The sequence below is a fragment of the Suncus etruscus genome, chromosome 11 (genome assembly GCF_024139225.1).
Source record: "Suncus etruscus isolate mSunEtr1 chromosome 11, mSunEtr1.pri.cur, whole genome shotgun sequence".
NCBI lineage: Eukaryota > Metazoa > Chordata > Mammalia > Eulipotyphla > Soricidae > Suncus > Suncus etruscus.
In genome coordinates, this window is record NC_064858.1 from 93,362,499 (window position 1) to 93,375,095 (window position 12,597).

At 43.8% G+C, this 12,597-nt stretch overlaps 1 protein-coding gene across 1 annotated transcript in view; it reads left to right on the forward strand.

Moving 5' to 3' along the window:
• The first annotated feature begins 2,502 nt into the window (after positions 1-2,502).
• Positions 2,503-12,597, forward strand: part of XPOT (exportin for tRNA) — a 47,324-nt gene continuing 37,229 nt past the window's right edge. The window contains 3 exon segments of the mRNA XM_049782740.1: positions 2,503-2,631; positions 5,835-5,953; positions 9,712-9,794. Of these exon segments, the coding sequence (XP_049638697.1) occupies positions 5,894-5,953; positions 9,712-9,794 (143 nt within the window). The 5' untranslated portion in view covers positions 2,503-2,631; positions 5,835-5,893.

The following is a 12,597-nucleotide window of genomic DNA, read 5'->3' on the forward strand; positions in this document are numbered from 1 at the left end:
TCCTCGTGCTGGTAAGACCATACAGGGTTATCTAGGAACTCACTCAAGCAATGTTAAGTGTTCTACCACTGAGCCACACCCGCTAACCCCTAGCCTGACATTTTTGTTTGTTTGCTTTTGGGTCATACCAAAAGGTGCTCAGGGGTTACACCTGGCTCAGGGCTTTTAAATCGCTCCTGGTAGGAGCGGGGAAACTATTGGGATGCCAGGATTCGAACCACCATCAGTCCAGGCAAATGCTCTCTGGGCCCCTCCCCTGACATTTCATTCATTCTTTTCTTCTCTGTATTTTTTACTTTTTTTTTGGGGGGGAATGTGTATACCCATCAATGGTTAGGTGTTACTTTAGCCCTAGGTTCTTGGATTTGCTCCCCAGGTATTAAGGACCATGAGGTGCTAGAGATAAGTACAATCATCCTGCATGGAAAGCAATTGTTCTAACTGATGGGGCTATATCTTGGGGGGGGGGTGTCTTAGTCTGACATTATAAAGATCAAATCACAAATGTGAGGCCAAGTAATTCAAGATATTTTATATATGAAATGACTGGTGTGGTGTCTTTTTTTTTTTTTTTTTTTTTTTTTTTGGTTTTTGGGCCACACCTGGTGACGCTCAGGGGTTACTCCTGGCTATGCGCTCAGAAGTCGCTCCTGGCTTGGGGGACCATATGGGACACCAGGGGATCGAACCGCGGTCCGTCTCCTAGGCTAGCGCAGGTAAGGCAGGCACCTTACCTCCAGCGCCACCGCCCGGCCCCTGGTGTGGTGTCTTGAGCACGGTGGTTCAATAAATAAATATAGCTGTTAAACTGTTAGAAGAATTTTATTCTACTGTTTATCCTTCCAAGTTGTTTTTTCTTCGTTGGAACCTCATTAACAGTATGTTAAATAATAAACAAAAAAGATCTAAATTTTGAGCTCTGACAAACACATGCATGAACAACTATCCTCACAATCCTTGAGGGGAATACCATGATTATTAAAATGTTATAGATAAGCAAATTAAAACAAGATTATGCAAAAAAAAAAAAACAACAAGATCATGCAGTGTTCCTGAATTGAAGTAAAGAACTAAGCAAGCAACCTGGGCTTCTTGTGTACTTATTGTATCTACTTTTATATGTTAGGATCTGAAGTTTGGTTTAGAATTAACTGTAACCTAGCTTTTTTGTGAACCTAAGAACAGCCATGACAGGGTCAAGTTTTAAGAATCAAAGCCTAGGTCAGCACAGCCATTTGGGGGCCTGTGGGCAGACAAGGTCGTGAGTGCCCTGTGGGCCCTTCAGCTGACAAAGACCCCCAAGGCCCCATAAACCACAATATAGTACTCTAGATATCTAGCCATAAAAGGAAACAACCTAGACAACAGCCAATCAACTTAAAGGTTAATTGTGATGGTTTGAAGCCTCTGTCACCCTATAAAACGAGCCTGAGGTCTCAGTAAGGGGTGGTTGCCTTAGAGGAGTGACCTCAGCTTGCTGGTTAATACTATAAACTCCCAAGACTTTATTGCAATGCTGTTCATCTCTTTGGTGGTCTTTGTAGGATGGATCTCGACCTCGGAGCTTACATATGCAATAGGTTTTTAGGGGTTTGGTTTAGGGTCTTACTATTCTAGCAGGGCTCAGGGAACCAAAGGGGGAGTTTTGAACAAAGTGTCTTAATCGCTATATTATCTTTTTGACCTCCAACCTCTATGAAATATGGATAAAAATTAATTAGTAGCTGGATGAATAAACAAAATAATTTCATGAAAGGAACCGACCCATACGATTTGCTGAGAATATTCTTTTTTTTTGTTTTTTGTTTTTGGGTCACACCCAGCAGTGCTCAGGGGTTACTCCTGGCTCTATGGCTCAGAAATCACTCCTGGCAAGCACGGGGACCATATGGGACGCCGGGATTTGAACCACGTACCTTCTGCATGAACGGCAAATGCCTTACCTCCATGCTATCTCTCCGGCCCCGAGAATATTCTTTTCTTGATAACGATATTCAAGTATATTGAATATAACAAAATATTCAAAACAAAACAAAATATCCACGTATATGGCTAGGTATGCTGACATACATACCATACATGCATGTATTATGACATACATGCACCACACCTATATGTATATTGACCTATATCCACGTTTATGGATATGTATATCATATGCATATCATACTACATATTTTATGATATGTAAAAATGTCTCAACACTCATAGGTGGATCCTCTGCTGTGAGGAGCACCTGAAGCGAGGCCTAGCTCATCAATTCCTCCAGAGGAAGCTATGCAAGGGGCTTTCAAGAACTGCAGGGCAGGGCGCTCCATAGCCTGGGTGGGATTCCAACCCGGACCTCCTCCATCCTGACTTGCACCTCTGGCTGGAAGGACCACGCCTCCCGCCTTCCGGCAGTGCGCCCGCGCCCCAGATCCCGGAAGCGCGCCTGCGCCCCGCCTCCCGGAAGCGCCGCCGCGCACTGCCTGCTGGGAGTTGTAGTCTCCCGCCCGGGCCCGCGGGCCGCCGATCGCTCTGGCTTGCTCTCTCTCCATGAGGCTGCTGGCTCCGAGGTGGCGGAGGACGCGGCGGGCGACGGGGACGGCTCGGCTCGGGGAGGCGGGATGGAGTGACCGGCGCGGGAAGGTGACGTCGGGCACCGGGGAAGTGGCCGGGGGGAGCCCCGAGAGTGGGGAGCACTGCGGGCCGGGGGGCTCCCCTTGTCCCGGCCGGGCTGGGCTGGATTGGGCTGGGCTGGACTGGGCTGGGTCGGGCCGGGTCGGGCTGGACTGGGCTGGTCTGGGCCGGACTGGGCTGGACTGGGCCGGACCAAGCCGGACCAAGCCGGACAGGACCAGCTGGGGCTGTGGCCGGCGGTGTCCCGAGCGCGTGGCCGCCCCAACGTCGCTGGGGTTTCATCACCCCGAATGCCACGAGGCTACCTTGGAGGGAGGGAGAGATCTGGAGACCAACCTTAGGGTTTGGGGGTTGGCTTTGGAAGTCTTCGTGTCCCCCCAGACTTCAAAGTCATCCACCCAACCCCTTTTGCAATCTGGGGAGCAGAGTCCTCAAACTTGATCCCACCCAACAAACACCTCCTTTTCCCTCCCCAGGACCCAAAAGAAGTGTGGGTAAGGGCACCCCATGTCTTACCTACAAACCTAGAGGAGCAGAAAAAAAAGGGGGGGGGGTATTTCTTTGCAAGCAGGAAAAAAGCAAAATATGCACCTGGGAAAGTGCTAAGGAATTCCCTCAAGGGGAAGTTACGTTTTAGGACAGCGACCAAACGTTTAGCATGGATTTTAATTTATTTTTTGAAAAAAATTTTTTCCCCCAAAGGCTGGAGACGTTGAGACCTAGTCTTGAGATGATAATCCTCTGGGTGTGAAGGAATTTTTCTTTTTTGACCATGTTTGTGTCTTGGCTTAAGTGGCCCTGCAGGAAAGTGAAGGCCTAATCCATTTTATTTACTTATTTATTTATTTTTAAGTATGTTGTTGGTCTTCCCTGGAACTTTACTGGATGCAGAATTGAAGGGATGACTGCTGTTGCTGAGCTAGACACTATGATGGATTCGTGAGCAGTTTTAGCTGCTGGGGAAATTGTTACTCTTTTTGCACAGATTGTAGCATTTGGCTTGTTGGCTGACTCCTGTGGTTGTATATAAATCGCTGGGATAGATGAGTTTTGCATTGACAACTGTAACAAGTTTCTTTCCTGGGGTTGTCTCTTCTGCTGACTTCTTCCTTTGAGCACTCCTTGCTACTTCCCTTGAAAACTCTTTTTTTCCCTACAGCAGGCCAAGTTTCAGAACCTTTCAGTGGATTTCATAATCTGAGATACTAGATGTCCAAGCCAGGGGACTAAATGGTCATCAGATTTTCTTGTTATTTTTGGCCAAATGGAGGAAGGAAATCAGTGTGTGTTTTTCCCCCATCTGTATAAAATGCCAGTTTATTATTATTGCGATTATTTGGATTGCTTAGTCCTTTTCTCACATGTGCATAGGTCCAGTTGAGGGAATCCCCCCCTCCCAACCATGTATGCCAGCATGCTTTATTTAATTGAAAAAGTCAAAACTTTTTGAGTTAAATGGTCTGGACCCCGTTTCTTTCTTTTATTTTCTTTGTGTTTTGGTTTTGGTTTTTGGTCCACATCTGGAGGTGTATAGAGGTGCAGAGGTTACTCCTGGCTCATTCAGGGGACCATATCTGGTGCTGGGGATTGACTTCCCCCAGTCAGCAGCATCAAGGCAATCACCGTATCTGCTGGTCCCATTTTCTTAAATTCTCTCAGGTCTCAATTGTGAAGCCATTTTGCAAATAAAAGAAACAGTACACGGTTCAGTCTTTGCAATTATAAAACCTCCCTGTGAAGCAGATGTAAAAATGTCAAGACTTGTCCTTTAAGGCAAATAAGAAAACTTAGTGGAGCAGTGGGGGGCAGTGGTGAAATCCAGCTTTTGGGGTTGGGGAATCTAACCCTTTTGGGGAGAATTGGACAATAGAGGTCAGAGAAGCCTATTCAAATGGTGACCTTGAAGGCTGGATTTTGAAGGACGGGCAGGGGTTAATCAAGGAACCAGCAAAGAGCAGTGTGTACAAAGATGAAAGGCAGAATACTGGCATTGCTGTGCTGAGTGCAGAAAGTTGAGTTTTTCAGCAGGGTTTGAATCTCAAGTCGTTGGATTGGTAGATCCATGAGAGAAGGGCTGAACTCTATGGCCTTGGACACATGTATTGTTTTATCTTTGGATTTACATGGGCCCAGGGAAAGACAAGTCACATCAGCCCAGTGTTTCTCACCCAGGGGCCCCAGGATCTTCCAAGGGGTCACAGCACAGGACTGGGGCACGGACAGCCAGTAAGATGAGGGAGGGCATAGGTCTGAAAAAGGTCTAAGCACCACAATAAGGATATTGAACTCAGAGGTTCTGTTTAGTCAGTCAGAATTCTTCTGACAAGTGGATGTAGGCAGATGATTATAGTGTACGATAGTGTACATTGCTTTTTATTTTAATATAATTGCTGCACCTTTAGGTATTGAAGATAAGCATTGCAAAATCAAATGCTTTTATTTAAATTAGCCATTTGTTTTGGGTTTGGGGCTCATAACCCATGGTGATCAGAAAGCTGCAACTCTTGCCTAAATTTACTTGGGGCGTATTCTGTGCTAGAGATTGAACCCTGGCCTTCTGTAAGCAAAGCAGAATGGGTTCCAGCTCATTGATTTATTCCTCTGGCCCAGAAAAGAATTATCCCTTACAAAGAAAATATTTACTGACAATCTTGAAGAATAAGAAAATTTCAGGACCCTGGTGACCTACATTTGACTTTTGGAAATTGCACATAGTAAGAATATCAGGTCTGTTCTGCTGAAACCTAAACTTTTTTGTTTGTTTGTTTTGGTTTTTTGGGGGGGCCACACCTGACGGTGCCCAGGGGTTACTCCTGGCTCTGTGCTCGGAAATCGCTCCGGATGCCGGGATTCAAACCACCATTGTTCCTGGGTCAGCGGCTTGCAAGGCAAATGCCCGACCGCTGTGCTATATCTCTGGCCCCCTGAAACCTAAACTTTTGGTTATAATTTGGATCATTTCAAAATAAGTAGTTTTTTAACACTTGAACTTCCTTTTTCCTCTCCTTTAATTCAGAAGACATTTTTAGTTAAGAAAATAGAAGGGAAAAGTAAAAAGAATAAAAAAAAAAATAGAAGGGAAAGCCAAAAAGCCTCATGTAGGGAAGGTGTTCCCTAAGCAGAACTCCTGAACTTCTTCTTCATAACTTTTTCTGATATTCTGAATAATTTTCTGCTTGTTTACTGTGATTCAACTCTTTGTGTTTGTACAGATGTTCATGGATTCTTCAGTGGGATCAGAGGCCAGAAAATTCCAAGTATAGCAGCAGGGATGGATGAACAGGCTCTTTTAGGGCTAAATCCAAATGCTGATTCAGACTTCAGACAAAGGGTAAGTTAAGTGGGCTTAATCATTTTCTAATGCATGTTACCACAGAGATCCTGCATTAAAAATGTACCTAGTGATAAATATTTAATTTGACTTGAAATTGTTTGATTTATGAATATAGAAACATTGCCTGTTGATATCTGTTTTTTCTGACTGGCATAACAAAAGTATTAACATCTTTGTTTTTCTGATTTTGGGGTCCATTACTTGTTGTCCTCTGTGGTCTGTACTCAGGAATTATTCCTGGCAGTGTTTAGTTGACCCTGTAGGATGCCTGGGATATAGCTAGGGTCAGCCATGTACAAGGCAAATACTTTACTTGCTGTACTATTTTTTTTACCTTAAGCATTAAAATTTCTTTTGGTGGGGGGCACACCTGTTGACACTCAGATTACTCCTGGCTATGCGCTCAATCATTCTGGCTTGGGAGACCATATGGGACTCTGGGGGATCGAACCAGGGTCTGTCCTAGGTCAGCACATGTAAGGCAAATGCCCTACCACTTGTGCCACCATCTGGCCCAAGTATTAAAATCTTAATATTCAAAACAAGTCTCTGTTTTTACATCAGTCATTATTTATAATTCCTTAAAAATTGTGATGTGAAGGACTGTTTGAAGAATATTCCTTAGTGGCAAATTTGCATGTTTTATTTTCCCATTGTTTACCTTTGTCTAAACTCGTTTAAAACTCGAGTTGCTGCTATTTCATATCCTTATGATTTAGTCTAGACAAATGTGTTGGGTAAGCAGTTATGGTTATGTATTGTCTTTGATTACATATGATGATTATATATGATGGAGTCCATTCTGAGGTGCTGGAATATTTGGGTAAATATAAACAATTAAACCGAATGTAGCCTGTACCTGTGATCATGCCTATAGTTGACTGATAAAAGAAGCATCTAGTGAACCAGCCTGTAATTAAAAATCGTCAAGCTAGGTGGGTGTTTTGAAGTATAGGGCAAGTAGGAGGAGAACCATTTGTCATCTTTTTTATACTTTTTTATAGCATAGGATATTTTTTCCTAAGAGCTAAATGAGGTTAACTGTCTCACTAAATAGTATAGTAACTTTCTGCTTTTAAGCAAGAATTTAAGTAGTAAAAGTTTTCAGGGTGATTGTTACAGAGTAGTAATCATGTACATGCCTCTTGTTAAAAAAAGCAACCAGTGGGCCCGGAGAGCTAGCACAGTGGCGTTTGCCTTGCAAGCAGCCGATCCAGGACCAAAGGTGGTTGGTTTGAATCCCGGTGTCTCATATGGTCCCCCGTGCCTGCCAGGAGCTATTTCTGAGCAGCCAGGAGTAACCCCTGAGCACTGCCGGGTGTGGCCCAAAAACCAAAAAAAAAAAAAGCAACCAGTTATACAGGTAATTAACTGTGATTTAAAAGTCTTATTAAGGGTACCTGTCATACCATTTAGGACACAAAAAATGCAAAAATAATTCATGTGTTTTGGCTGTAGACAAATACTTTTTTATTTGGGAGGCCACTCTTGGTGATGCTCAGGGCTTACACCTGGCTATGCGCTCAGAAATCACTCCTCTCTTGGGGGACCATATGGGACACCGAGGGATCGAACTATGGTCCATCCTAGGTCAGTGCATGCAAGGCAAACTCCCTACTGCTAGCTCCACAACTCCAGCCCCGACAAATACTATTTTCTATGAGAGTTGTGTAACTGTTATTAGGGGAGCCTTAGCTACCACACAGGGAGTTTGCCTTGCATGCTGCCAATCTGGGTTTGATCCCCAGCATTCCATATGGTCTCCTGAGGCCGCTGGGAATAATTTCTGAGCACAGAGCCAGGAGTAATACCTGAGCACCTCCCAAGTGTGGCCCAAAATCCAAAATAACTAATCCCAGGACAACTGCTATTAGAACTTTTTTAATGGGGCCGGCAAGGCGGTGCTAGAGGTAAGGTGTCTGCCTTGCAAGCGCTAGCCAAGGAAGGACCACGGTTTGATCCCCTGGCTCCCATATGGTCCCCCCAAGCCAGGGGCAATTTCTGAGCACTTAGCCAGGAGTAACCCCTGAGCATCAAACGGGTGTGGCCCAGAAAACCAAGAAAAAAAACAAAACAAAACAAAAAAAACAAAAAGAACTTTTTAATAGTATGTTAGTAATGGTCTCAGCAGCTGAGTCCTCCTTTCCCCTCATTTTGTTGTTATTAAGTGAAATACTAGATAAGATAAGAAAATAATAAAATATGTGGGTTTTTGCTTGTTTTTATTTTTTTGGAAGGAGCCATAACTGGCAGTACTAAGGCATTACTCCTGACTCTGCACTCTGGTCTGGTGGGGCTTGGAGGACCATATGGGATGTTGGGATCGAACATGGGTTGGCTGTCCTCCTCGTTGTGCTGTTGCTTTGCCCCTGCAGTGGATTTCTTGTTTATTATTTAAAAATAATTTCTTGGGCCCAGAGAGATAGCACAGCGGCGTTTCCTTGCAAGCAGCTGATCCAGGACCAAAGGTGGTTGGTTCGAATCCCGGTGTCCCATATGGTCCCCCGTGCCTGCCAGGAGCTATTTCTGAGCAGATAGCCAGGAGTAACCCCTGAGCACCGCCAGGTGTGGCCCCCCAAAAAAAAAATCAAAAAAAAAAATTTCTTACCCAAAGGAAAATATAACTTCGCATTTTAGCCCAGTTTACATGTAAACTACCTAATTGTATAAGAGATTTATGGTATAGTTGAATTTAAGTGCTACTCTAAATAGATCAAAGTATGAGCAGAGAATATCTATATATGTATATATATATATTCATATATTTGGTCACTTATTCAGTAACTTACTGTTTAATAGGAAAAATAAAAATTTTTGTTTATTTTGTTTTGGGCCACACCTAGTAGGATTTAGGAGCTGCTTCTGCTCTGTGCTCAGGAAACCATATGCACTGCCAAGAATAGAACCTGGATTCGCCACATGTAAAGAAAGCAAGCATTTTAGCTCCTATACTCTCTGGAGTCCTACTTGTTATTTCATAATTGCATACACTTCAGTAATATATAAGCACTTAATAAAACACTTGCATGTTTTCTTTCTTGGTCCTCCTAATAATAACCTAGTATGGTCTGTACGTGAAATTTTTTTTGTTTGTTTTGTTTTGTTTTTGGGCCACACCCTGTGAGGCTCAGGGGTTACTCCTGGCTATGCGCTCAGAAGTTGCTCCTGGCTTCTTGGGGGACCATATGGGACGCCGGGGGATCGAACCGCGGTCCGTCCTAGGCTAGCACAGGCAAGGCAGGCACCTTACCTCCAGCGCCACCGCTCGGCCCCCTGTACATGAAATTTTATGTTGTTAACTTTGCTTAAGGAAACAGATTTGGGTATCTAACTGAATTCCTTTTTTCCTTTTTTTTTTTTTTTTTCCAGGGCTGGGGGTTGGTTTTGAGCCCTACTAGGCAGGGTTCAGGGATTCCTCCCAGATGTACTGGGAGATTGTGCTGGGGATCAAGGAATTTAAACCAGGATTAGCCATAAGTAAGGCAAGAGCCTTAATCTCTGTACCTATTTTCTTTCTACTTTCTCTCTTCCCCCTTTCTTCCCTTCACCCCACTCCCTCCTAGATTTTGTTTTCTATTTATCTCTGTTTCTAGAGATAATCACTATTCAGAGGCCTGAATTCAGTGTCTTGGCTACTTTTTGTTTCGACTCAGTGATTTCTTACTGGCTTGTTACTTTGAAAATATTTTGTGTAGTAATATCAGGACATTGAGATTGACTATTCCAAATGCCTTTTCTTCTTTGCAATCTTACAGGCCTTGGCCTATTTTGAACAGTTAAAGATTTCCCCAGATGCCTGGCAGGTGTGTGCAGAAGCTCTGGCCCAGAGGACCTACAGGTAATTAAAATGAAAGCTGCATGACTCTTAAAGAAAAGCCTAGTATCCATGAATAAGTTTATCTATTTTAAAACTTAAGGAAATACTTTTGTTTGTTTTTGGGCTCTCAGGGATTACTCCTGGTTCTGTACTCAGAAATTGCTCATGGCAGGCTCGGGGGACCATATAGGTTGTCGGGGATTAAACCCTGGTAGGCCTTGTGCAAGGCTAATGCCCTGCCTGTTGTGCTATTGCTCCGGCCACTACAGGATATATTTTTGTTTTTCATTTGTGCTATAGAAAATCAGTGATGGTGCCAGAGAGGTAGAACAGTGTTCATTTGCCTAGTATACAGCTGACCTGGGTTCAAGTCATGGCATCGCTAGCAATGTTCTGAGTGCAGAGCCAGGAGTAAGCCCTGAGCCAGCCAGGTATGGCCCCAAAACAGAAAGTAAACAACAAATTAGAAGAAAAAAGTCATTCCATATAGATAAGAGAAAGATAGTGAATTAATAATATTTTGACCATCCCAAGACTTTATTGAAAGTTCTTATTGCCCACATTGTGTATCTGACTATAAATCCCAGCTAGAATGTATTAAATATATGTGTTTGTATATGTATACGTATATATATACTTACATGGATGTGTGTATATCCGTATATATACACACACATGGATGTGTATACTCATTAAATTTTTCTTGTGTTTATTTTCTCCTTCTACTACACTGGGGTCCCCCTCACATGTGGTTGTAGTGCCTGTTTGTGCTAACTCTTAGTTGCTCTCAAACACATTCTTACCAGGGTCACACACTTACCTTGTGTTCACACTTGACTGGCTGTGTGGTAGAGAACAGAGAATGCATGCACTGTTGTGACACTGGGTGCCCCCCCCCCCCCCCTCAGCAGAGTCTCAGATCATGCTCACTGTGTTTGGGTAACAGGGTAACAGCAAGCTTCAGACTCAGCAACCTCATGCTTCCAAGGCAAGTCCTTTGGCCACTCAGACATTTTCGGGACCCTTACTCATTTGTTTTTATTTTCTTGCATTCGTGAACCTTGCCATTAGTTATCCTCAGGTATATCCTTGATGTTGAGGTGCTGGAGTTGACCAGTTTTCTTTGTTTTGATTTTGGTCTAATATCCAAATTGGAAGTCCATTTGACTTAATTTTTATTTGTGACTGGGGATGTGGCTCACTGGGGAAGAATAGGTAGTGAAGTCACTGGGAATGGCATTTGGTATGGTGAGTCCTGTTTACATATAAAAGTTATTAAGTGAGGGCCAGGAGAGAGAGCACAGCGATGTTTGCCTTGCAAGCAGCCGATCCAGGACCAAAGGTGGTTGGTTCGAATCCTGGTGTCCCATATGGTCCCCCGTGCCTGCCAGGAGCTATTTCTGAGCAGACAGCCAGGAGTAACCCTTGAGTACCGCCGGGTGTGACCCAAAAAAAAAAAAAAAGTTATTAAGTGAAAAGAAAATTGGACCCTAGAGGCGATTCAGCTGCTAAGATTAGCCCCTGCCTTGTCAAGCAGAAGGGCAAGAGAATAAAACCAGGGACTGTCTGCATGAGCCTGCTGTGTCCCAGCGACTTTACTATCTGGGACCCCAGGTGCTGCAAAAGAATGTGATCTCCAGCCAGCACTGCAACCGAAGTTTACAGCCCCCAACAAGCACTGCAAATAAAAGATGAGTGAACACAACAGCTAGGAGTGCAACCCTGATGAGCGTGTGTGTGTGAGTACCGTAGCTACTTGGCAAGCACTACCGCCAAGATGTGTGCGAGCACCCAGGAAAGCATGTGTGTTAATGAACAATTAAAATGTGTGAGCTGTGGCTGTTAGAGCAACTGAGTCTAGGAGCCTTGCCACCAGATCTGTCATCCCCTGGCAAGTGTCATCTCCAAATGAGAGCACCACAACCAACCAAGCATGTGCAACTGCTGATCAATGCAGGAAGAAGGAAAAAGTTGATGGGTGCCTTTAAATAATGATTTGGTTTTATTTTTTGCACATGAAGAGATTTCTGTTTTCATTGTATAGTTTTTTATTTTGTGTGGATTTATTCCTGGACTCTTACATTGGTTTTTGTGGGGTTTTTGGGTGTGTGTGTGTGGGGGGGTGGGTAATATGTCCCAATACTTTCAGTTACTGGCGCTTTATAATATAGCTTGAAGCTAGGAAACATTTTCCCATTTCTCAGAATTGCTTTTGGGGTTTTTGGTGATTTTGAAAGTTGATCTATTTCTGGGGCCAGGGAGACGACTTAAGGGACTGACTACAAGCTTTATCTTTTGGAGCCCTGGTTATATTTCTGGCACCATTGGGTATGTCCCAAACATGGGGGGTGGGGGGATTGTTTCGTCCATGATCAGAATAAGGATCTGAATCACTGTAAAGTCTTAGAAGGTTTGTATACTTAAAACGCTTAACAGAGTATAGTGGATAAGGCACTTTCCTTGCATAGGCTGATCTGGTTCTATCTTGAGTATAGAGCTAGGGCACTGCTGGGTATGATCCCCCCAAAACAAATTACCCCCCCCCCAAATAACCCACCTTTTAGAGCAGGTTCCTTCTTGCGATAATACTTTGGTATATTATGCCATGTAAAGAAAATGAATTTATTTTATATTTACTGGTTAACTTTGTATGTGGAAAATCGTTCATTCACTAAGTCTGACTCAAGTCAACTCTCTTGAATGTGCAGATTGTTCTTTACTAAAGGAGCGTGGCCTGGGTCAGAGTTGTAGCACAGCGGGTAGGGCATTTGTCTTGCATATGGCAGACCCAGGTTCAGTCCCCAGTATCTCATATGGTCCCCTG